The sequence below is a fragment of the Callorhinus ursinus genome, unplaced genomic scaffold, assembly GCF_003265705.2.
Source record: "Callorhinus ursinus isolate GAN/ISIS: 27379988/994484 unplaced genomic scaffold, GSC_fseal_2.0 scaffold15, whole genome shotgun sequence".
Lineage (NCBI taxonomy): Eukaryota > Metazoa > Chordata > Mammalia > Carnivora > Otariidae > Callorhinus > Callorhinus ursinus.
This window is the reverse complement of record NW_027397077.1, coordinates 42,396,120-42,422,719: the sequence shown is the minus strand read 5'-3', so window position 1 is coordinate 42,422,719 and position 26,600 is coordinate 42,396,120. Positions and strand designations below refer to the sequence as shown.

Sequence of the window (26,600 nt, the reverse complement as noted above, 5' to 3'; positions counted from 1 at the left end):
AAGATTTTATTTATTTATTTATTTATTTATTTATTTATTTATTTATTTATTTGACAGCGAGCAGAGCAGGGGCAAGGGCAGAAGGAGAGGAAGGAGACTCCCTGCTGAGCAGGGAGCCCCATGTGAGGCTCAATCCCAGGACCCTGGGATCATGACCTGAGCTGAAGGCAGACCCTTAACTAACCCCAACTGAGCCACCCAAATGCCCTGAGATGGTTCTTTTATTATTTATTTATGTTACTGTCCAATAGAGAGCAGTTTCTACAGACTTTTTACATGAGCCCTACTCCAGTTCATGACAAGCTACACCTTAGGTTTTCTCTCCTGAGTTTCGGAAAGCTGACCTCTCCCCAGCTTTGGCTAATGGCTTTGAAATAGGACAATTTCAGTTTTCAGATTTGAGCAGCTTGTCTTTTTCTTCATCTCCTTTGAATGGTTGCTCACCCATATGAAGGATAGTCATTGTGTGTGTTTAAGAGTCCCTTGTCTAAAAAAAAAACCTTTTATTGGATAGAACTCACAAAAGTTGAGCTCCAAAAGGCCTGAACTTAGTTGTTGACTTGCTTAATTTCTTACCTCTTACTGTCTCTCTCCCTGAGTATTCACTTTTCTTGCCCAAGTATATCACAGTACTTGTGATCCGGGATATTAACTCTAAGAGTATACTACATTCATCCTTGGCACTTGGAGTAGTACCTTTTCATTCTTACCTTCACCTGTCTGCAGCTACCAGTTGAGTGTCCCTATTAGAGAGAGAATAATCCCATTACCCTTGACATACTTGGGGTTAAAAAGACACTGATAAGAATTGGATTTTTATGTCTAGCCAGTAAAATACCTATTCTCACCAGCATTTTGGGTGACCATAATCTGAGAGCATGGATTGGAATTATAGTGATGTCTGAATACTAAAATGATTTTCGTATAATTAAATTGAAATGCAGATGTACCTTGTTTCACAAAAGTATGTGTGAAGAATGTGAATAAAATCATGATTTAAACCCACTAGCGGGGGCACCTGGGTGACTCAGTTGGTTAAGCATCTGCCTTTGGCTCAGGTCATGATCCCAGGGCTCTGGGGTTGAGCCCCGCGTGGGGCTCCCTGCTCAGCGGGGAGTCTGCTTCTCCCTCTCCCTCTGCCCTTCCCCCACTTGTGCTTGCTTGCTCTCTCTTTCTCTCTCAAATAAATAAAATCTTTAAAAAAATATAAACAACTAGGGGAGCCTTGTTATTTAAAGAAATACTGTAATAAATTCTCTAATAAAGGAAGAATACCCCCAGTTTACATCTTGTGCAAATCTTTTTTCATATGTCTGTTTTGTGTAAGGTATACTTGTATAAGGACAGTATCCAAAAGGGACATGGGAGTTGTACAGGACAGGAGGTATTAGGTCAACTATCTATGCCAAGATCTGAGAGTTTGTAAATTCTCAATACATTTGGTTTATTGATTCTGGAGAGGTAGTCCTCTTGGGCTCCTTCTAACATCCACTTATTTTTACACTAGATCGAGCGATTGGAAGTAAGCAGCCTCGCCCAGACTTCCAGTGCAGTGGCCTCCAGCACCGATGGCAGCATCCACACAGACTCTGTGGATGGAACACCAGACCCTCAGCGCACAAAGGCTGCTATTGCTCACCTGCAGCAGAAAATCCTGAAGCTCACAGAACAGATCAAGATTGCACAAACAGCCCGGGACGACAACGTTGCTGAGTACTTGAAGCTTGCCAACAGTGCAGACAAGCAGCAGGCTGCCCGAATCAAGCAGGTCTTTGAGAAGAAGAACCAGAAATCTGCCCAAACTATCCTCCAGCTACAAAAGAAACTTGAGCACTACCACAGGAAGCTCCGAGAGGTGGAGCAGAATGGGATTCCTCGGCAGCCGAAGGATGTCTTCAGGGACATGCACCAGGGTCTGAAGGATGTGGGAGCAAAGGTGACTGGCTTCAGTGAAGGTGTGGTGGACAGTGTCAAAGGTGGACTTTCTAGCTTCTCCCAGGCGACCCATTCAGCAGCAGGGGCCGTGGTCTCAAAACCCAGAGAGATTGCCTCACTAATTCGGAATAAATTTGGCAGTGCAGACAATATCCCTAACCTGAAGGACTCTTTAGAGGAAGGGCAAGTGGATGATGGGGGGAAGGCTTTGGGGGTGATTTCAAACTTTCAGTCAAGCCCAAAATATGGTAGTGAGGAAGATTGTTCTAGTGCCACTTCAGGCTCAGTGGGAGCCAACAGCACCACTGGAGGCATTGCTGTAGGAGCATCCAGCTCCAAAACAAACACCCTGGACATGCAGAGCTCAGGATTTGATGCACTACTACATGAGATCCAGGAGATCCGGGAAACACAGGCCAGACTAGAGGAATCCTTTGAGACCCTCAAGGAACATTATCAGAGAGACTATTCATTAATAATGCAGGCCTTACAGGAGGAGCGATATAGGTAAGTTATATGTAATTAAAATTCTAAATTGTTGAAGGGAACTGCAAAAAGATCTGTGTAGAGTATCTTTTTTTTTTATAGCATCCAGAACACCTTAGATATGTCATATAACATCCCCATAGTTCTATCATAGAGAGCAAAATAGAGGCACAGCGAAGTTAAATGACTCCTGAGATCATACGCCAATGAAACATTGGGGTCAGGGGAAGATGATTACGGTAGCTCTCCAGTCTTCCATTCCAGTTTAGGACTTTCACATGAAGCCCAAGCTCTCTAAGGCATTCTACCTATTTATTTATAATCACAGAACCACAAATCATTGCAACCTATAACTATACTACACTGAATTCAAAAGATCTATAACCCTCTGAACTCTAAGAAATCTAAGAAAAATCAAATATATAGCCTGGCTAAAATGTAATGAACACTGTAGGTATTTGACCTTAAACACACTTATGTGGACAATTGGTGTAGAGAGATTAGACTGAAAGTATATCCAGATAAGCACGTCTGTTACCTTTGTTATGAATTGGCAGATGTTTCAATGGGCGTGGACTTAAACATGAAATGTTTCTACAGTCGTTAGAGAATTCTCAAAGGGCTAACTGCTTTGAGTCATATCTGTGCTAAAGGTAGAGAAGCTGGTCTTTCCCTGTTTCGTATTATACTCCATATTCATATTAGACCACTCTTAGTTCTCTAAAAACATGTTTTTTCCCCTTGTTTCTATCCCATGCAGAGAGAAATAATATCTCCCATACAGTACTCATTCAGATCCAAACTCTCTCAGCCAGAGACAGGCCACCTCATTGATACAGATTAAGGACCAGTTTTACAGAAGCCACAGGTCAGAGCAGGCCTTGAAAGACCTGGGTTTTGGTCCTATCCCAAATACTAACTCGAGGGAATCCTCATTACTTATCCTGTAATATCAAAGGTTGAACACATGATCTCTTAAGGTCCGTTTGACCTCTTTAAAAACAGTGATTTTTTTTTTAAGTTTGCTTTTATGAGATAATCTCAGGATTTGAAATAAATTGTTCCTGTGTATCCATTAGCTCTGAGAGAAGTTACAGCAGCACGCTGTTTTCAGATGGTGAAAATATTAGTAATTAAGCCCTGCCTCTTCATTCTTCAATTCTAACTAATTCTAACCTAATTCTAAGACTTTAAGGGAGATGAAAAGAAAAGTGAGTATGGGAGAGAGAAATGAAGTTTTTAATAAAAGCAAATATATTACTATTTATTATTTCAGTATTTTGTATATTCTTTCATATACTTAAAAGACAATATCTAAAGTGAGCAATCTAACAGATATTCAAATGGACTCTAAAAATAAAACATCTGGGGGCGCCTGGGTGGCTCAGTTGGTTAAGCGACTGCCTTAGGCTCAGGTCATGATCCTGGAGTCCTGGGATCGAGTCCCACATCGGTCTTCCTGCTCAGCAGGGAGTCTGCTTCTCCCTCTGACCCTCTTCCCTCTCATGCTTTCTATCTCTCATTCTCTCTCTTTCTCAAATAAATAAATAAAATCTTTAAAAAAATAAAAATAAAAAATAAAACATCTGATCTTTTGTACAGTGTGAAACCTAACTCCCAAGTTCAAATTCTAGTTCTGCCACTTGCTAACCTTGAAAACTGGGCAAGTTTCTAAACCTCTCAAAGTCTTAGTTTCCTCATCTATAACATAGGAATAATAACAGTTCTTCATAAGGTTATTGTGACATCTAAAGGGAATAATTTATATAAAGCACATAGCTCAGTGCCTGGTCCTGTGAGTGCTCAGTTGATGTTAGGTAGCAGCTGCTTCTGCTGCTATTAAAATAGACCCCTCTGAACATGGAGACCCAGTCCTCCCGCAGTCATGTGCTGAAAAACAAAAACAAAAAACCCCAAAAAACAAAAAACCAATCGCCTGCTTTGACCCCTTTATTTTGAATGGATGGTAAAACATACCAGTTTTTAAATCCTTCAGAGCTTAAAATTCATATAGAGCTTGTTATGTCTTCAAGTCAGATGTAGGCCAGTATGAGAAAATCATAGAGGAAAAACAGGTTTCCCAAGGCCCACCTTTGTACCAATTTAAAATAATCCAGGGACAGGACAGAACTTTTAGCTGGTCATTATAACCTCATTATAAGAATCAAGTCCAAACCACTTGTGAGGTAACGAGAAGTGCATTTCTTTCATTGCATTTTGGGTTCTCTGTAATGGGTAAATTATTAGTTTTATGCAATAAAGAGAGAATAAAGAAAACTTAAGAATTTCGGGGCTCTTGGGTGGCTCATTCGGTTCGGCGGCTGCCTTTGGCTCAGGTCATGATCCCAGAGCCTCCTGCATGGGTCCCGGCTCAAGTAGGAGCCTGCTTCTCACTCTCCTCCCGGCTTGTGCTCTCTCTCGCTATCTCTGTCACTGTCTCTCTCTCTCTCTCTCAAATACATAAATAAAATCTTTAAAAAAAAAAAAAAGAAAAAAACTTAAGAATTTTCAAAAATAGAGGTAAAGCTTGGAGAGCCAGGGAAGACATAGTATAATGTATAATCTCACTTTTGTCATATCACTTAAACTTTAAGAATGGTCTTTCCTTAAAACGAATCTTGAAGAAAGAAAGCCTTTTCTCCCCAAGAAAGGGAGCAGAAATGTCACAGCTGTTTGACTCAGCTATTTTGTTTGTACCAGTATTTCCCATGTATTGAGCAGTTAGAAATTTCTCCTGTGTTACATGTTCTTAACCAGTAAATATACTTAATTTTGTTGATCTTTGAACCATTTCATGTAAGTGAAATTTTCCCACACATTGAAGCATATTCTTAAGAATCAAAACTTTCACATTTTAAGCATTTTTAGAGAATTTCTCTACCTTCTTTTAACAGAATAATACACTGAACCTTAACATGATTGGAAATAGTATAGAACAGTGGTGTTCTAGTCTAGCTCAGTGATACTGTCAGGTCAGTGAGAGTGATAGGTTTATGTGCCTCTACAGTAAACAGTCCGAGACAGCTTGCTCTTTAAATTTCTTTTGTCTGCTTTTTATAAAATTTGTTTTGTCTGCTTTTTAAAGAATTTGTTTTTTCTCCTTTCCATATCTCCACACTGTTACTGAGCTGCTTGCAACAGCCTCTCTTTACTAATTTCTATTTGAGCTCTGTTGTAGGTTTGGCTTTTTGTCTAGGAAGGAAGTAGGCTAGCTAGGGATGGACTTAAGGGATTCTTCTGTGACCAAGAACTAATTAAAGCATATATGGCCACTCTAGATATTTTGTTTATTTTCTGTGCTTTAGTTTATTTTACTAATATGTGAGTTGACAGGAGGGAGGCTGTGTACAGGGTTGCTGCTTGTTATTTAAATGAGGTGGAGAAGACACTACCACTCAGCATTTACTGAACTCCTATGGTGTGCATAATGTTTTACTATATTTGCTAATCACAGTAGCCCTTCAGGTGGATTGTATTATCCGCATTCTACAGATGAAGAAATGGAGGCCCAGTGGGGTTTTATATTTTGCCAAAATGTTACTTAGTAAGTGATAAAGCCAGGAATAAAACCCAGTTTAATGTGAATGCAAAGCCAGTGGTTTGGTTTTGTTTTTCATTTCAGGACAGGTTTGTTTTTGTTTTTGTTTTCCCCAAGCTCAACCCTGAAACCTATTATGATTGAAAAACTACAGTCTAGCTAAAATCTGTGTGATTGAAAGACTAGCCTATAGTTTAGCTCTAGGAAGCATTGACTACATCAGGTATTGGGCCTTTTCCAGGTCAAAGTGTGTGTTTCACTAAAAGCTGAGTCATTGTTGCTAACATGTTTTATAAAATTCTGCGAATGCAAAAAAAAATCTGTGACTGCACAAGCTCTGGAAAGTTTTCTACAGCAGTGTAGGTAATCGGGGAAACCTACTAAGGAAACTTTGACTTCCATCCTTATTTCCCCCTTTGCAGAGTTCCTTTTCAGTATTGTCACTCAATGTGCTTCCTGTTGCTCTCTGCCCGTGAGTAAGGCCAAATTAAGATTTTTACCCAAGACCATCTACTTACTTTGAAATAAAGAAATATTCAGAAGCCTGTGGAGTACAGTCTCTCTCTTCACCCACATAACTGTGCCATGGCTGAGTATGTCCTCAGCACCCACATGCATTCAGCCCAGGAAGCCACTGTAACAGAGCTTGGATCTGAACTCCACCTCAACCTTTGATCAGGAACTAGGTGTTTAGTCTTTGAGCTGTGCATTGGGCTCTCAGATATGAGTGAGAGCATGTATTTTGGGAAAGAAAAATGCAAAGTTTAAACAGTTTTTCTAGTGATGGGATTGTGCTCACTTCAGATAGTCTGTACGTCCCATTAAAGTATTATCACAGGTTTGTTAGTAGAACCTGGGTTCATGTAGTACTTCAGAGATAGAAGGGCCCTTAGATATCTAGTTTAATCTCCTTTTACACGAGTACACTGAGGCCCAGAAAGATAAAGTGACTTTTGCCAGGTCACACAGTAAAATGGTTTAACATATATTTAATCTGCTAAAAACTGGAAGACTAGTCCTGTTCCCATGGTGGGTATAATATATTCTTGAGCTACCAGAGGAAAAAATTGAGCTGTGGCAAAATGCATTGAAAATAGGAGAGAACTAGGAAAACATTCATTGACAGTTTTACAGGTTCCTTTTGTAGTTTTTCCCTTTGGGGATCTGGCTGGGAACCCTACTCCGCTACTGTCCATATGTGGCAGTGTCATAATAGGCAGACTAAAAACCCCCCTCCTGTTGAGGAGCAGTAATGCCATTTTAAAAGCTTCTATTTTAAGGTGATTACTATCCTTTGGAAATCAGCTTCTGAAACTGTATTAAGCCCAGGGATATTTTAAACCGCCCTGAGTCATAAGAGCAAAAACAAAGAAGGCAATCACCAGAGCAGCCGTCACATGCCGTACAACCATCGGTAGCTAGGCTAACACAATTAGGCACAGGCCATTGGAGTTTTAATTAAACAGATGGTCAGTTAAATATGATTTTCTTTTACCATCACTAGACATAAAAGAAAGATATGGTCAGATACAGCTATTTTGGCCCCTTTACTCCAGGTGTTAGACCTGTATCAATTATAAATTGATCTGAGAGTCTCCAGAGTATATGTAGACTAGGTTTGGACAGTAAGTTTGAAATAGAAACTTGAGAATATCGGATCAAATTAGCTCCTGTAGAGAAATAAAGCCCAATTGAGATATGTTCTTAGGAAAACTAAGACCTTCCATATAAAAGAGATTTTACAGATGTGCTCTTCCCAACATAGCCCTGAAGAGGTAAAGGAGGAAGAATGGAAGGGAAGGAGGGAGGAAGAGAGGGAGAGAAAAATTATTTACTTCAGTAATTACTTGAGGTTGGACAAGCCTGCAATCACTTGGCAGTTTTTGTGTGACCGTATGTAATTCTTCTGAGCCTCAGTTTCCTGTATAAAAACAAGGTAATGAAATCTGCTGTACAGGGTTGGAGATAATGTATGTGAAGCACTTAGTATGGTCTGTGGTGTGCCAGGATGTTAGAAAGCTGTCATTACCAAGTTTCCAGATTGCCTAGAAAGCTCCCCTCCCCGCCAGCTTTTATTCATTCCCTGTATGCTGTAGGCATCTGCTCTTTCTTTAAGATAATGCACTGCCTACCCTGAAAGTTTCGGGGACTGATTCTATGCTTTTTCCTTTCCAACTAAAGGCTAGTTCAGTGTTTCCTAGCCTCTTTCCAGGCTTCAACACAAATGAAGTAACAAAAGGTAGGGAGGAAATATCCACTTTCCCCAATTCAGCCAGGAATATATTCCGGTTCCCACCACACGTCATACCCCTACACCAACTATGTCGCTCTGTTCTGGTCAGACCCTAGCAGAAGCTACCTCAGGTCCCTGTTGATGTTAGCCCTGGGATCTGGTTCTTCCTGTTCTCAGTACCTGCTCTACAAGATTCTTTAGCCATCCTGCCCTGATGACCTGTTGCCCAATTAGGGAAGCACTCCCCACCCCCCACTCTCAGAGATGGCTCCAAACTTTCGAGCCACGCCCAAAGAGTGATGCACTAGGTGAAACATTTCCAGCCTGACACTCATCCAGTTTCTCATTCATCAGGAATTTGACCCAAAAGAGCCCTGGCTTATCTTTGATCTAAGTAGATGACTAATGTGTTGACCTCCAATGGCTGAAACACTTTATCAATTTACTTATTATCTATTAATTGTTTACCTACAACAAAATCTAGATGTCTTTTTGAATTTTGTAAATAGAGCAGATTTTGCTTTGGGATGGGGGATGGATTTCACCTCCCAAAATATGACATAACCTACATTTAAAAAAGATCTCGCAGTCTTAAGGCTTTCTGTTGACTAATAGTTAAACTCAAGCTGTATTCGAGTGTTTAAGTTTTCTTTGAGTTGTAATGATTTGGGAAGGACTTTTGAGTAAAAAGTTTTAAAATGAGATTATTAATCTCATTCTATTTTGTGTTTCAGCTGGAGTCTCATGGAAAGCACATGCCAGTCAAAATCATATACTTGTAGGACCAAGAATTGCCCCCTCCCCTTCATGTCCAGAGAGCTCTAATTGGCATCATATCAAGAGGTTAAATAAAATCCCTTAGAATTCTTGATCTTAAAAAATCACATGTGAAAGGCTGTACACACTTTACCTTCCCTTCCCCCCCCCACTCTTTGATTTAATACTAATATTTAATGAGAGGACAGAGGTATTCTTTCTTTGAATTCCCTAGGTATATGACTTCCCTATTTTAGGATTTAGGTAGGAAGTAAACACTAGCAAGTAAAGCAAAAGAGATTATAATATTAATAATGGGAGTAGTGAGAAGTCACTGGGAACTGGAATAATGGGTATTTTCTTCCTTTTGTTGTTGTTTACGTTTTGCATTTGATTAGTGGTATAGGTTTTAAAAAGACAATAATAAAACAAATCTAGAAACAGGAAGCATGAACCAAGTGGTTCGGATTCTCAGTACACCTCACTAACCTAATAAGGGGAAATTACTGCATCTTTCTCAGCCTCCCATTTCTTAATTAGAAATTAAAGTACCTCCCAGGGACGAAGGAGGTAAGGGTTAATGTGGAAATGTCTTCATGAATCAGAGGCAGATGCCACACCTAAAAAGGCATGGGGTATGGGGGAGTGGGTGGTTATTGCTTTTGTTATTATTGGTGTTAGTGTTTTGATACTTTGATGTTTACAGTGATTAACTAGATGTAGATTGAACCCTAAATTCCTCCCCCACATGCACTCCTCCACCCAAACTGACATCACATCGTCTTTACTGGGCTCTTTGTGTTAGCCTGATTTCAGACCATAATTTCACATGTAGGTTATGTTATGTAAGCCATATAAAAATGACTGACGGCGCTGAAAAATGTTTGATTGGAAATTGTTAAGCTTGATCAGATTTGTGCTTTCAAATTGTGGATTGTGAGGTTGTGAAAAGAGCTAAGGAACAAACTTCCATAACCTGGGTGAACAAATCAGCGAAAGTGTTTTAGTGATGACAGACCCAGTAAAGTTCTTTCAAGTTGCTGAGGTAACCCAGAAGACCTATATTCCAAGATGACAAGGGCATCTTGCCAACCTCTTTGTTCATCACATTTTACAAAAGCCTCAAAATTTATGGCCTTCTTGGTTTCCTCCCTGATGTTTCCTGCAGATTAGAGGTGTTTACTATGGTAACCCAAACACAACTGTGTAAGTGTAGGGGTGCCTGGCTGGCTCAACTGGTAGAGCATGCAATTCTTGATCTCAAGGTCGTGAGTTCGAGCCCCACATTGGGTGTAGAGCCTACTTTAAAAAAAAAATGTGTAAGTGTAATAGGGTTTCAGCTACCCAAAAACAGTTGTGACTTTTCTTTCAGAAAGTCATCATTCTCCAGGTACTTCTTATGACTTGAAGAAGAAAGCAAATGCTAGTAATTAGTTGGTGAATTAATGGGGTTGTTTCAACTGGACCCATTGTGGATCTTGCTTCACCCTTAAGTTCTGCAGCTTTATGTCACCTTGGCAAGTCTCCTAACCTGTTGGTCTGTTTTCATCTGTGGAGAAATGGAGCTTATTCTACTTACCCAAATGCTATTTCACTATTTAACTAGCTGTTAATAAAGTACTATCTCTGGGAACAATAGTATATTTTCTCATTTGGGAAGATTCTCAGCTTGAGGAAATCTTGCTATTAATTTCTCATGTAACTCTGAGTGAATTGTTCAATCTCCAAAGGACTTTATTTTCCACAGGAGTATGGTGAGGATTAACAGTTTCTATTCAACTCTCTCTAGAGATTTGCAAAGATCAGATGAAGTATACTTGAGATACTTTCCCTCTCACGCATACAAAACACATACCATGAAAGGAAGGTAGGCAGGACAGTTTCATCAATTTAAAGGAAAGCTTGAACAAGCCAGTGAATGGACTTAGTTGTCTGGCAAACTTGAGTCAGGGAAATAGCAGGAACCCATTTGTATGTTTGTGCTGGCCCTCCTGATGAGGAAATAAGAAAAGAGGCTTGTGCCTCTCTTGTCCTTTTTTTTTTTTTTTTAAAGATTTATTTATTTGACAGACACAGCGAGATAGGGAACACAAGCAGGGGGAGTGGGAGAGGGAGAAGCAGGCTTCCTGCTCCTCCCTTCCTTGCAGGGAGCCCAATGCGGGACTCGATCCCAGGACCCTGGGATCATGACCTGAGCCGAAGGCAGACGCTTAACGACTGAGCCACCCTGGGCGCCCCCTCTCTTATCCTTCTTGAGAAGGACAGAATGTGTACCCAGAAAACCCATTTATGAGATATCAGGAAAAACTCAATATACTGGAACAGTGAAAATTTTAGAAAATGTAAAATTGAGGATGTGGAGATAGATGAAGAAGTGGAGGATAAGAGGGGGAAAAAATCAGAAGGAAGAAGCCTTGAATGTTGGAGCCACAGAGCACTTGAGGTCAACAAGCAGTCCTTTTGAACTTCCTCACTAGGGATTGTTGGAGGGACCTGGGAAGATCATAAAAGACAAAAAGGAGGGCGCCTGGGTGGCTCAGTTGGTTAAGCGACTGCCTTCGGCTCAGGTCATGATCCTGGAGTCCTGGGATCGAGTCCCACATCGGGCTCCCTGCTCAGCGGGGAGTCTGCTTCTCCCTCTGACCCTCCCCCCTCTCATGTACTCTCTCTCTCTCTCATTCTCGCTCTCTCAAATAAATAAATAAATCTTTAAAAAAAAAAAAAGACAAAAAGGAAACCAAATGTATACTTGTGATAGTTCTCTCCCACTGAGCTCCATTTTTGCGCAGGGCATTTGATGTCTAACTCCTTCCTGTTCAGTCTTCACAATTGCCCTTTGGAATAGGTAGATTGCCTCTTCACAGGGTCACACTGGTGGGTTGCAGAGTCAGGGTTTCAATCCCAAACCCAGGCTGAGCAGATCATCAGCTGGTACAAATTGCCTAAAAACAGAGGCGCCTAGGTGGCTAAGTCGGTTAAGCTATCTGTCTGCCTTTGTCTCAGGTCATGATCAGCAGGGAGTCTGCTTCTCCCTCTGCTCACCCCCCCCACCCCGCCCGTTCCTTTGTGCGCCTGCTCTCAAAATCTTTTAAAGAAAAACTGTATAAAACCATAAGTACAAAGAAGGTGCAAAGTGGAAGGAGTGAAGATGGACAGCCTTTAGATAAAATATGAAGTGAACCAAATGGCTTCCAGAACCTTTGACATGTTAGTGTTATTGTATGATAAATGGTTTCCAGAACCTTTGACATGTTAGTGACCATTGTATGAGAAACATTTCTTATAATAAAGTTCAAGAGTGTTGGGAACAAGTGCAGAGGACTTTTGCATGTACTCTATGATTCATATACAGTATTACATATTTTTATGTAGTATTATATAATTATGGAATTTCCCTCTTTACAAACAGATAAAAATCTGAGGGGCAAACTAAGGTGTTATTAATGAGTCATCTTAGGTATTCACAAGTAAAGGTATCCAAAACATATTTTATAACAACCCAAAGCCATGAAATAGCCCGAAAAGGAACCTGCAAGAAATACATGCAGGAGGGAACTCCATAATACTCTCAAACAGAAGTTGCGGATGGCACAAGGAAATCCAATTGATGAAAGAAACTCAATGTGAAATGGACCAAACAAATAAGAGATTATACTGCCAGAAGAAAATAATACCTTCAAAGTGCTAGGGAAGAATAACTGTGACCTTAGAATGCTATGTCCACCTAATTTATTATTCAAGAAAGAGTGAAATTATGACACTTTTAGACATACGTAGACAAAAATTAACCACTCATGGAAACCTTTGCTGAAAGAAATACTAAAGGATATACTTCAAGAAGGGGGGAAACCCTCAAACAATGGGTGAAAGAAGTCAGTAAAGCATGTTCTAACTAAGTAGGGACTTAAAATTATATATACTAAAAAGTCTAAACGTCTTACATCAATTTGGATCTAAAATTCCGGAAAAGAACATGGTGTTGAAGGATTGCATTTCACAGGAATGTTAAAGAGTATTGGGGCACCTGGCTGGCTCAGTCGGTAGAGCATGTGGCTCTTGATCTCAGCGTTAAGTTCGAGCCCCACGTTGGGTATAGAGATTACTTAAAATCTTAAAAAAAAAAAAAGTGTTAAAACTTTGGGGGAAGAAACATATTTTGTACCTTAATCTGCCTGGCACTTGGCACCTTTCTTTTCACTTTATTCTTGTCCCTTTCAGTCAGTGGGTGCTCACAGAAATACTAGGATAAGTAAAACACAAAGGTGAATGCAGTTTTGCTTTTCAGCTGGATGTGTAGCTATGGGACTCCTAAACACAGACAAAATGACAAACTAGGCTAACTTAAACCTTCATCCCCCAACATGGACTTCCTACTGCCTATAGTTTGGGGGAGGGGTGGGGCAGGAAGGTCTTCTCACCCAACCTTTTATAATGCACACCAAAGCGTATGTCACCCTAGCCCAGGCTTGGGGCTGGGCTATGCTCTAGCAGCAACCTGTGGGCTCTGGCATGGCCTTGCCCTCTCTTGGCCTCTGTGTCTTCACCCAGGATGAAGACAATAGAAGACAGGCTTATCTTTACAAATAGGTGCAGAAAGAGTGCGCTGAAAGAACCACCGTCAGCCGACTGAGTTCAAGATGATACTGACATATGCAAGTGCAGTTAAGACTTTACTGGGGATTTGTTCTATAGAAATAATGGGGAACTACTTCTGTTGCTGAATGCAGGTATCAGAGGTAACACAGGTGAGGGAGTAGCTTGTTTTTGTGGCTCCAAAGACTGTGAGGTGAGAATTACAAGTAGCTAGGTTTTAGTTCAGTTTTTTTTTTTTAAAGATTTTATTTATTTATTAGAGAGAGAGAATGAGAGATAGAGAGCACGAGAGGGAAGAGGGTCAGAGGGAGAAGCAGACTGCCCGCCGAGCAGGGAGCCCGATGCGGGACTCGATCCCGGGACTCCAGGACCATGACCTGAGCCAAGGCAGTGGCTTAACCGACTGAGCCACCCAGGCGCCCATTAGTTCAGTTTTAAAAAGAACTTCTCTAATAGTGAAAAACACTGCCTTAAGAAAGATGAAATGCCACTGGAGGTATTCAAGGAGAGATTGCTTGTCAGGGATGTCATAGAAATAATTCCTCAGTTGAAAGAGATGTAACTAGATTTCTAAGATCTTTTCTAACCTCCAGAGTTTGATTCCTTCTAAGGGAACCTTTTTATCTTTCAGACAATACTTTAAATGTTTGTGGTGTGTTTCTCTTCACAACATACTGATTTTAACAACTCTAGAGGGGTAGGGAGGTACATGATAGTGATAATCCTTGAGACATGTAAAATCGAGTGTGAGATATTTGGATTTATTGTATAGTTAGCACAGTGATGTGGACTGTGATGAGCCTAGAATAAGATTAAGTCCATGAATCAGTCACCACAGGAGATATTTGGCTGGCTAAAAAGGTTTTCAAATTGCACATGAATTCCTTTCAGGGAGCATGTTTTCAAGTGATGCCTTCTTTAATAAGTAGAAGCATTTTCAAAAAGGCCATTATGTGGGATGCCTGGATGGCTCAGTGTGTTGGGTGTCTGCCTTCTGCTCCGGTCATGATCCCAAGGTCTTGGGATTGAGTCCTGGGTCTGGTTCCTTGCTCGGCGGGGAGCCTGCTTCTCCCTCTGCCTGCCACTCCCCCTACTTGTGCTCTCTTTTTCTCTCTCTCTGTGACAAAAAAGAGAGGAAAAAAAGGCCATTATGTTTTGGTAAATTATGAAGATGGAAAGGAGAAAAAAATGACATTTTTAAACAATGCTTCTGTGTTCATATGAGTATAAAAGATTAAGATTATTACCCTCATTTTATAGATGAAGGAACTTGCTCAGAAAAGCAAGCTAACCTCATAGCTTATGAGAGGCAGATCCAGGACTCAAACCTAAGTTTTCCTGGCTATAATCATTTTTCCCCAGTGTTTATTATAAACCTCAAATATGCTGCAAAGTTTAAAACAACTGTACACTAAGCACTCATACCACCCACCTCTTAGATTCTGCATTCTACTATATTGTTTTATCACACATCTTTCCACCTATCCATCCTTCCTCTCATTTTTTTAAAGATTTATTTATTAGAGTGGGGGAGGGGCAGAAGGAAAGGGAGAGAGGGAATCTCAGGCAAACTCCAACACTGAGCACAGAGCCCAACTTGGGCTCAATCTCATGACCTTGAGACTATGACCTGAGCCAAAATCAAGCTGGACGCTTAACCGACTGAGTCCCCCAGACACCCCCTTCCTCTCATTTTTTTAATGCATTTCAAAGTAAATTACAGACATCCATAATCTTTTTTAACAGCTTCATTGAGATGTAATTCATATACCATAGAATCCACCCATTCAGCATATACAGTCAGGGGTGCCTGGGTGGCTCAGTTGTTTGGGTGTCTGCCTTCGGCTTGGGTCATGATCCCAGGGTTCTGGGATCTAGCCCCATGTGGGGCTCCCTGCTTAGTGGGGAGTCTGCTTCTCCCTCTCCCTCTGCCCCTCTCCCTGCTTATGCTCTCTCTGTCTCTCTTTCTAAATAAATAAAATCTTAAAAACAACAACAAAATATACAAATCAGTGATTTTTAGTGTATTCACAGATAATTGCAGCCATCACCATAATCAGTTTTAGGGCATTTTCATTGCCTTCCAATCTTCCCATTTCACCCAGACCCTGACAACCATTAATCTTTGTCTCTATAGATTTGCTTATTTTGGACATTTCATATACATGGCATGGCATCATGTAGTTTGTGGTCCTTTCTGACTGGCATCTTTCACTTAGAATAATGTATTCAAGGTTCATCCATATTGTAGCATGTGTCATTACTTCATTTCTTTTTATTTCCAAATAATACTCCATTGTATGGTTACGCCACATTTTATCTATTCATCAGTTGATGGATGTTTACTTGTTTCCACTTTTTGGCCATTAAGAATAATGTTGTGAATGTTTGTGTACACCTTTTTGTGTGGGAAGAAGTTTTCATTTCTCTTCAGTGTATACCTGGAGTGGAATTTCTGGGTCATACAGTGATTCTCTATTTAACTTTTTGAGGAACTGCCAAACTGTTTTCCAAAGCTGATACACCATTTACATTCCCACCAGCTGTATGAGAGTTCAAATTTATCCACATCCTCCCCAAAGCTTGTTATTATCCTCTTTTTGATTCTAGGTATGTAGAGTTACTACATTCCTCCTCCCATTGACTCCACCTTGACATCAAGCTCCAAACAGTCATGTCACTGTAGTTCAGTCCAGCTCCCTGTGTGGCTATGTAATTTGGATCAACTATAGACTTGACTCAAATTTCTTACTTATAAAAGGGAGTTTAGCTCATCTGGGCTTCTTGAGTAGTTTCAAAGTGGCATCACAGTGTAGAGGTTAAGAACTTGGGTTTAGGGTGCCTGGGTGGCTCAGTTGGTTAAGCGACTGCCTTCGGCTCAGGTCATGATCCTGGAGTCCCAGGATCGAGCCCCACATCGGGCTCCCTGCTCAGCGGGGAGTCTGCTTCTCCCTCTGACCCTCTCCCCTCTCACGTGCTCGCTCGCTCTCTCTCATTCTCTCTCTCAAATAAATAAGATCTTTAAAAAAAAGAAGAACTTGGGTTTAAAGTCAGACAAACATGGATTCGAATCTTTACTCCCTACTTAATTTCTGTGTGCCCTTAGGCAAGTTACTTTACCTCTTTGAGCTTCAGTTTCCTTATCTGTAAAGTGAAGATAATACCTACTACCTTCTTGGAGTTTCAGAAATGAATTTGGATAGGGGCGCCTGAGTGGCGCAGTCAGCTGACTCTTGGTTTTGGCTTAGGTTCTGATCTCAGGGTCCTGGCATCGAGCTCCACATTCAGCACAGACCCTGCTTGAGTTTCTCTCTGCCTCTCCCCCCACCAAATAAATAAATAAATCTTTTAAAAAATTAATTTGGGGGCGCCTGGCTGACTCAGTCCTTGGGCGTCTGCCTTCAGCTCGGGTCGTGATCCCAGCATCCTGGGATCGAGTCCCACATCGGGCTCCCTGCTCGGCGGGGAGCCTGCTTCTCTCTCTCCCAGTCCCCCTGCTTGTGTTCCTGCTCTCGCTGTCTCTCTCTTTCTCTGTCAAATAAATAAATAAATCTTAAAAAAATAAATCTATTAAAAATTAATTTGGATATATAGTAGGCACTAAATAAATGGCAGCAGCTGCTGTTACTTTTTATTCTGTTCTGATGGTATGTGTGAGGCCATGTTTAATATCAAATAAGATTCTCCAACATTCCTGAAAGACTATACAATTATGGAACACATGCCAAAGATGTCACATGGGTCTGTTCTCATCAGCAGACTGATTGTCACCACTGCCATGCTCCCCTCCCTGCCACCCAGTATCAATCCTTAGCTTAGGAGGGTTATTTGCTGCTAGGTCCAGCCCTTCCCTTTAATCTCAAGGGACTGATTGATACTTTGGAACACTCCTTTTACAAAGTCTCTATCCCACCTCTTGGAAGGAGAGAGAATGATGAAATCATCAAACACTAAAAGCACCACAGAATAGTGAGCTAAATAAAACAGGATGAGCCTGAAAAGGCAGTATATCAACATATTCTTATGGCAGTTGGTGGACTTAAAATTTGATAGAAAATCAGTTCTAGAGATGGTGCCTGTTTCTGAGCATATGCCCTGGGCAGCAGCAGATGAAGTGAAAAGAAAGTCACAGAGAATATTGGCCCAAGTTACAGGTAAAGGGTGGAAGCACTTTCTGATCTGTTCCGTCACTTCAGTAACAGAATTTCAGTGTGAAAGAAAGCAATACAGATGCCTATCAAGGATAAAGGAAAACTCAGTAGGATTCAGTAATACAGTGAAAAGGGCCAGACTGTGCCTTTTAAATAAAAACCCTTGTTTCTTAGAATGGAGTGTAGGATATAATTATTTATTATGTAATTATCGAAGGGAGAATATCAGTGATGCTGCAGTATAAGAATTACCTTAACAGAAAACTTCTGTGTATTCCTTAAAAGGTTGTGTACTATATATGGGGTTAAAAACAAGGAAAGGGAGGGGCAACCTGGGTGGCTCAGTCGTTAGGCATCTGCCTTCGGCTTGGGTCATGGTCCCAGGGTCCTGGGATCGAGTCCCGTCCTGCTCGGTGGGAGGCCTGCTTCTCCCTCTCCCACTCCCTCTGCTTGTATTCCCTCTCGTTGTGTCTCTCTCTGTCAAATAAATAAAATCTTAAAAAAAAAAAAAAAAGGAAAGGGAGGGTAGTTTTAAATGTCATTTTTATTTTTTTAATACAAAGTCCTCTGAGGCTTCTATGCTAGTGTTGGGTGTGTGTTTGCCCCAGTAGTGTTCAGTAGCAGTATATTCTCCTGTTGGGCTGAGCCCTCTGACAGAGAGGCTTACATTTTATTCATCAAAAGCTAGAGATGAGTTTATTGTTCCCTTTCCAGTCTGTTTTAATGTATAGTTTTCAACTATCCTCCTACCTACTTAGTTCTTTGTTTGGTTCCTGGAATTCCCACACACAACCTACCCCAATCTATCCTCTTCTCTATATAACCCATATTCCTAAAACGCTGTGTTTATCATGTCACCCTCTCCCCATCAGCAATCTGCTTTGGGCCCGTTTACTATCTGTTCCAGAATCCCAACTCCCATACCTACCTTTTAAGGCCAGTTTTCCATTTTCTCTCCAACATAGATCTATCATTCCAGTTATCCTGTACATTTCTACCTCCTGTCCTTTACCCATGTTCTTTTTCTACCTAAAATCTCTGATCTTGTCCTTTAAACCTGTTTCAATCCTACTGGTCTTTAGGTGCCCAGCCCAGGTTCTACCTTTATGTAGATTAACCTTCTCATAGAAAGCCCTAAGTGCTAGAGATACAAGATGAATTAAATGACCTGCTTCCAGGGAACTTTATCTCCCTCCATTCTTCCTGTTTTTTCTCAGCTATAGCCACACTGGCCTACTTTGTGTCCCTCAAACCTGCCAAGCTAGTTCTCATCTTGAGAACTTTATACTTGCTATTCCTTCTGCTTTAAGAGACTCCTCCCCCCGCATCTTCATAAGCCCATTCATACCATCATTCAAGTTTCACTGTCATTGTTGCAGAGCACTGAACAGGGAAGAGTTCTCTGACTATTCCAGCTTAACCAGCCACCAGGCACTCTGTTATATATATACCCCTGTTGATCTTCTTCATTTTACTTATCCATACCTGCAGTTGTCTTGGTTTCTCTGCCTCCCCCCCCAACACACATACAACTTAGATGTAAACTACTGAGGGCAGGCATTCTGTGTTGCTTAACCACACAGTATTTCCAGTACTTTGAACATACCTGGTACACAGCAGGCTCTTAGTAAATATTTGTTGACTGAGATGTCCTAGACACTGTGCTTGGCCAAGGGGATGATGGGCTCTGAACCATGAACATCCAGGTGAGTGACCTCCAGTATCAGGATAAGCTACTGGTGACTGCTAGAAGGTCAGTTTCCATTTATGTGCTGTTTATCTTGTGATGAGACCTGCTTAATTGTATTCTTGTTTTTGCCTCTGCCCTTTGCTGCTCAGAACAAAGTAAGAACTGCCTCATTTATTATGAGTACACTCCAAGCTGACCAGGGCTGCTGGCATTGCTGCAAGTACTGTGTGATGAGAAGATTGTGGAAAAACCATGTTGCTGCTATGATATGGCCTTGTGACAAGCTTCCATTCCAGGGACTAAGATAGCTGTCCCCACTAGCATGCCCTGTTATCCCAGGCCACTGACTTAATTTCTTTGTGCTTTTGTTTTCTTCCTTTGCAGAATGGGTTTTGGGGATAGATGTGAATAATACCAAGAAAAATACAGAATGCATAAAATTCTAACTTTCCCCCCTCCCCGCCCTTAGATGTGAACGATTAGAAGAACAACTAAATGACCTAACGGAACTCCATCAGAATGAAATCTTAAACTTGAAGCAGGAATTGGCCAGCATGGAAGAGAAAATTGCGTATCAGTCCTATGAACGGGCCCGGGACATCCAGGTTAGCATGAAGGATTGGATTTGTAAAAGCAGAAGACTAACAAAAAGTAGAATGGTGGTCAGCAGGGGCTGGGGGTTGAACGGAACGAGGGGTTCTTTTTTAATGACTATAGAGTTTCAGTTTTACAAGATGAAAAGAGCTATGGAGTTAGATGGTGGCGATGGCTGCACAACATTATGAATGGATTTAATGCCAGTGAGCTGTACGCTTAAAAATGGTTAATTAAGGTGGTAGGTTTTATGTTATGTGTCTTTTACCACAATAAAAACGGAGAAGAAGAAAAAGGAATAAAATACTGATACATGCTATAACATAGATGAATCTGGAAAACATTATGCTCTGAAAAAAAAGCCAGTCACAAAAGGTCACATATTATATGATTCCATTTACATGAAATGTCCAGAACAGGCAAATCTATGGAGATAGAAAGATCAGCAGTTGTCAGGGGCTGCAGGAAGGGGAAATAGGGAGTAATAGCTAAGGCTTAGGGGATTTCTTTTTGGGGTGATGAAAGTGTTCTAGAACTTGATGGTAGTGATGGTTGTACAACATTATGAATTTACTAAATGCCACTGAATTGTACACTTTAAAATGGTTAAAATTTAATGTTGGGTATATTTTACCATAATATTGAAAAGTTTAGAAAAAAAGTTGGGGAAGGTAGAGTATCAAGAGAAGGTTATACCAACTGTAATATACCTAGTCTTCAAATGAGGTACATTTCTTGAAAGGCTGTACCATGTAGGGGTGGTATGCTTGCTTGGGTTCATAGGAAATGTTCTGGGGGTCACAGGTCTCGGTATATAGGAGACCACGTGCATAATTACAGCTGTTGGTTACCGCTTCAGGAGCTGCTCTCACAAGAGGGCCATCTTGTCTGTCTTCTGTAGCAAAGGAGGCATTTGTCCTCGTTGCCAAACCCAAACCTTTTACAGGCACATTGCCAGGCCATTTGTGAGAATAACACATGAGGCAGTTATGTTTAAGGCCCTCTAGTTTATGCTATGAGGAAATAGAATATGTAACTTTTTCTTACTCCAGTTGGGAGGTATTTCTAAGGGAACAGTTGCTGGTTTCACATAAAAGCATCTTGAAATAAGCTGGTCTTAGGGAAGGGAAGTAGTCCAGGAATCTTGTATTACAGCTTAAAGAATCAAGGGAATGTCTGGATCATTTGCCCAGCTACCATCTTCTCCAGACTCTGGAATTCTGTATGTTTTAGTTTTTTTCCCATGATCATTCTGGGCTGGGTAGTATTCACTGTCCATTCATTAGCTTGCTTCAATCTGAAGTTGCCTAGTTTTCATCTCAAATCACAGGAAACCAGGATGCATTGAAACCAAGACCAGAAAAACCTAAGGCTCCCACCACCACTGAACTTTGGAGGATATTCTGTCCTCTGAATGTTGAGGGTAAATTTCATATAAACCCATGGCTTGAAGGGAGTGTATCACTTACAGTGTTTGGTCTAGTGTTTGGGCATAGTGTCCTCCTTACAAAGATCAACCTTAAAAGGGGCGGTGGGGGGAGTGTACTCTTTTTACGAAGACAGATCAGAGAGCCCTTTACACTGTTGTCTGTGATTTACTTGACTTGGAAAACAATGGATAGTGCGTACAAGGATGTCCAGAGGATGTTCACCTCATCACTGTTACATTGGAAAAGTTGGAAATAACCTAAATCTCTCCAGCAGGGAACTAGCTGAATAAACTGTGACATATCTATCCATACTATAAAATGCTACATAGCAATTAAAAAGAATGAGGTAAATCTCTACACATTGACATGGAAAGGATCGATAGGACCTACTGTTGAGTGAAAAAAAATGAGTTATGAATTAGTTCCTATAGTATGATACTATTAAGATAGGAAGTCAAAAAATAATTCCATACATTTCCCTAGGCTTAAATATGCAGGCGTTTAAACATAGGTGAAAGAATGAGAACACGTGTCAGAGTGACAGTATTACTTCAAGGCTAAGACCTGGATTTAAGGAAAATATCAAGGGAGACAATGGATCCTATTTGAAATGTTGAGCAAGTATGTTTGTCCTGTGCAACTTTAATTAGTAATTTTTACATGGGGAAAAAAAATATCCCAGAGGTCTTCTCGTTAAAATGTTCAAGACCACATCCGAGTGTGGCTCCTGCTTCCTGTGAGCCATCGTGGGAGGAATGTGGTGGAGGGCAGTTTAGGTGAGTAATTGCTTGAATAAAGACTTAAACATTTGGCCTCTCTTATTCACGACTAGCATATTTAAAATCATTGGCATAGCTCAAGATGCATCCGGCTCGCCCAAAGTGCATGTCAGCTATTCAGAGTAGTGTGAGCAGAAGCTTAACTGTTCCCTGTTCTGGCCCACAGGAGGCCCTGGAGGCGTGCCAGACCCGCATCTCCAAGATGGAGCTGCAGCAGCAGCAGCAGCAGGTGGTACAGCTGGAAGGGCTGGAGAATGCCACTGCCCGGAACCTTCTGGGCAAACTCATCAACATCCTTCTGGCAGTCATGGCGGTCCTTTTGGTCTTTGTCTCCACGGTAGCCAACTGTGTGGTTCCTCTCATGAAGACTCGCAACAGGACGTTCAGCACTTTATTCCTTGTGGTTTTCATTGCCTTTCTCTGGAAGCACTGGGATGCCCTCTTCAGCTATGTGGAACGGTTCTTTTCCTCCCCCAGATGATGCTGGCACAAGAAGGCAGTGCTCCCCTACCCTCTGGCGAGTGCATGCAGCGAAGAATTAGACAGCAACTTACCTTCTCTGAAGTTTTCTACAACAACAAAAGAGTTGAGTGAATCTGTTTACATTTAGAATAATGTTTTTTTCTTCAAGAGACGCAATTGCAATAGTATTTTTTAGATTTTATCCAAGAAGTTTTTTGGGCAAAAATCTTGGATCATTTTTATGTAGCATGATTTTCCTTGGGATGCAAATCTTAAACAGTCCTTTAATATGAACCAACAATCTGGAGCACACTGAAGGGCATTCTAAATTGTGGCTTGAAGGACTGCACTAAAACCCACTAAAAAGATGCAAAAACCTGATTAGGGAAACCAGTTAAACCTAACACCCTGCCTCGTCTGGGCTCACCACCTCTCCCCCTCCCAGACTAACTTTACTGTGAAATCCTACCACATTCCATGTCTGAATTTTTGGATTCAGGGTGGATTGTCCTTGTCCGTGGAAGAACACATGGATCTCTCCCTGGCTTTCTCACCCAAGTTGGCCACTCATGCTAACCCTGGAAGTATGATCACTTTTGAACCTGGTCCCTTAACCTTTGCTAGGATACAAAAGTGAGAGCATCATGCCCCAAAGGATCACTGCAAAGCCCTACTACAGTATTTTGAAGTAGCCCTCTAAATACTTAATTTTAAGCAAAATCCCTTGGCCGCACTTTTAAGGTTTTTTTAAATATGTGTATAGTCACCAACTTAAAAAAACAAAAAATCCGAACAGCATACTTGAAGAATGTAATACTCAAACTCTCAGTGCTTCCTTATGGTTTCTAATAGGATTTTTTTATTATTGTTATTATTATTATTGGGTTTTTTTGGAAAGGGTTGGGAGGGTCTTTTATTTTTCCTTTGAAATAAAGAAGTGATGTTTTTAAATGAAGAAATGTGTGGATATTTAAGTGTGCTGCTCCCTCTTGTCTTGAAGCAGTTTGAGTAAAGGAAGACTTGCTATAAATGCTTCCTTCTGATGCCCTTGTTTTGAGATGCAGCGTAGACTTCCTCCTCTGGCTGCTGCTTTTTGGTGCCTGCCGCCCCCACCACACCACTTCATGGGCTTGGCTTGGTTGGAGAGGAGAGGGGTGTGCAGGGGGAGGAGGAGGCCGTTTCCACAAACCAGCATGATAGGACAGAGATTTTTTTGCCCCAAGAAAATGTTCACCCAGTGACTTTGGGCTGGGGTGGTCTTTAGGAAAAAATTGAGACTATATTATGAGAGTCATACATAATTCCTTGTGTTTCCTTAATTTATTTTTAACAACCCCTGATTACTGAAACCAAAGTGATGTGGAATCTTCTGTCTGCATTTTGGCCCCGGCATCCTTAATTTCAAAGCTTTATTCTGTCTGCCTGAGAGAATCAACTGAAGATGATTCTCCCTGAAGAACAGAAAAGGATCTGTCAGGTTAGAAGGACCCAAGTTTGGGGTGTAAAATGTTGTCCACTGCCTGTTCATCTAGACTAACTTACTAACATACCTATGCTCAGTGGACTTTTATAGACAGTTTAGAAAAAAATGACTGAGCCGCCTTCCCCATGCTATAACCAGTTCCACCAGGATGGAACTGGGCTTTTAGAGCCTATCTAGAAAGCTTGGTTAATCTTTTCATATTCATAGTATTGAATCACAAATGCTGTTCCTGCTTGGCCTCAGTTCTGTGCAACCAAGTGATGAGCAAGGGGCGTGTAACATGCCCTGAAAAGAGTAGCAAAGCATGCTTTGCCTATTCTTCCCATACCGGGAAATTCTTTTGGAACTAGATTAGCATTGCCTTCTCTGTCTGAGAGGATGGTTTACATGACAGCTCCAGCCTCCTGTGGCTTTGGCAGGCTGGCCTTCTCAGAGTCAGCATGTTGTTTCCATAATCATTTTGATATTTTAACTCAGGTACCCCAATCTTCACTCCATCCTCAGATGATTGTAGTACAACCTGTTAGCTCTGTTGACCTCTTAAAATTAGTGCCCAGAGCAGGGACCACGGGGATGATTTTTCTATTAAAAAATAATTGGAACCAATTCATGTTCAGGCCAAAAACAAATTATTCCCATGCCTATGTATTTTAAATGTTAACTTTGCCTAAAAATATTGCAGTGACTTCAGGCAGGAGTGCCAAAGGACACCATGACTTTGTCAAACTAGCATAGTTTCTCATAACCTTCTGCTCTAGCTTAATCACTCAGAGTAGGGAAGAGAGCCCCACAAAGTTACTAAAAAGAGGCCCTAGCCACCATCCTCCAGTTTTTCTAAGAACCTTTGAGTCCCCTAAACTGTGTAGAGGCTACTAAGTTTTGTGGGCGCTAGAATTCACCGTGATAGATGGATTGAAATTGTTCCCATTTGCCAGGGTCAATTTCTATCAAAGGAAGGTTTCTGCCTCTGGACAGCCCCCTGAGATCCCAGCCAAACAGGCCCGTGCTAACTGTCCACCATCCTCTCTCAAACTGTCTTAGGAAGGAGCTTCAAGCTAGGTTAGTTACAGTAATGGCTTTCTACGTGTCTTGTCCCTTGATTCTTCACCAGGCCCCAACAGTTGTCTGCATTTAATGCTATTTGTAACCATGCATCTGTTTTCATGCCTTCCCCCACTTCCCGCTCCCACACCTGTTGCCTTTGTGTTTCTTTGCATTGTGGCTGTTCCCGGATTCTGGTCTATTCAAAGCTCTTCTATAACCTCACTCTAATGGTTGTTTAACAATTGTTCTGTGAGTGGAAATTTCCCCTTGCTTTAATGCTTCTTCTCTTTTAAAGACTACGTGCATTCCCTTTGAAATGAAGCATTCCTGGATTACTTGTTAGTGCTGGTGCTTGAGGCTGGCTGTGGTAGCCTGGGTGACTCTGTTCATTGTAGAATAACATTTTACCATTTTTATGATTCAATTGAAGGGCACTTCTGTCTGCTCCAATTTCAGTTCCTTGGTATATACTCAGTGCATCCTAGCAAGGAAGGCTTTCTACTCCACTGGCTCCCTAAGAAGCAAAAGTAGGTTAAATTTTACACTTCATTGACTGGGGTCTTCTTTCTCCCTTGTACCCCTGCCACCCAACTGAGGTAAAAATCTGATACCAAGGAAAACACTGGGATCAAGCCTTCCTTGCTAGCCATGCCCTAATAACAAGCATATTTTTATGTGGTCTTCACTGCATTTGGTTTTGTTTCTGACTTCATATTCCTTTGAGGTACAGTCAGATGAAATACTGAATTCCAAGTAAGTTCCAGTGAGGGGCTGCCTTTCAGCTTTGGGAAATACGCATCCAAAACAAAACCAAATATTATAATCAACAAATTGACACAGGCAAAATTATGGTTCCCATCCCCAGATGAAACTGGGGATTTTGAATGTGGCTCTAAGAGTTAACATTTCTGTCTGTGTGTTGTGTATGCTAGGTGATACCCTCAGTAGGACTGACTACTAGATTGTAAGTGTGTTTTATCAAAGTGTGTCAGAATAAAAACTCACTTGCACGAATTGAAAAGTACAGAAATGACACTTGTGAACGTGTGAACGTTAACACTGTAGTTGATAGATCTTAAGCTGCTAACTGTTGAGAGAGAATTACATTTATGTTTTGTCTGGTTGCTGCATATTCTCAGCAGCACTTTTACTGTACATACAAATTGAAATAAAGACCTCAGCTATTAACGAGGTGGTTGGACTCGGGTTTATTTTGCTCTTTATTTTTGCATATTTATTCAGTTTCCATGACAAGTTTGTCAGTCTGAAAACTTTTAATTCATTTGTACATTAGAAACTCTGTGTGTGCATGCGCACGCACACATGGACGCAGTCAATATCTTGAAACCATAACTGATAGCTGGGTGACTGTCACTGTCTCCCAGGATTTTATACCCATCATTTCAGATTGTCACTTTGCCACAAT

At 41.1% G+C, this 26,600-nt stretch overlaps 1 protein-coding gene across 9 annotated transcripts in view; it reads left to right on the top strand.

The window, feature by feature from the left end:
* The window catches only part of TMCC1 (transmembrane and coiled-coil domain family 1), a 251,589-nt gene extending 225,209 nt beyond the window's left edge, over positions 1-26,380 (top strand). For all 9 annotated transcript variants that reach the window (XM_025884743.2, XM_073901690.1, XM_025884741.2 and 6 more), the window contains 3 exons: positions 1,508-2,442; positions 19,852-19,987; positions 22,352-26,380. In XM_025884743.2, the coding sequence (XP_025740528.1) occupies positions 1,508-2,442; positions 19,852-19,987; positions 22,352-22,666 (1,386 nt within the window). In that variant the 3' untranslated portion in view covers positions 22,667-26,380. The remainder of the gene's footprint in view (positions 1-1,507; positions 2,443-19,851; positions 19,988-22,351) is intronic.
* Positions 26,381-26,600: the final 220 nt, after the last annotated feature.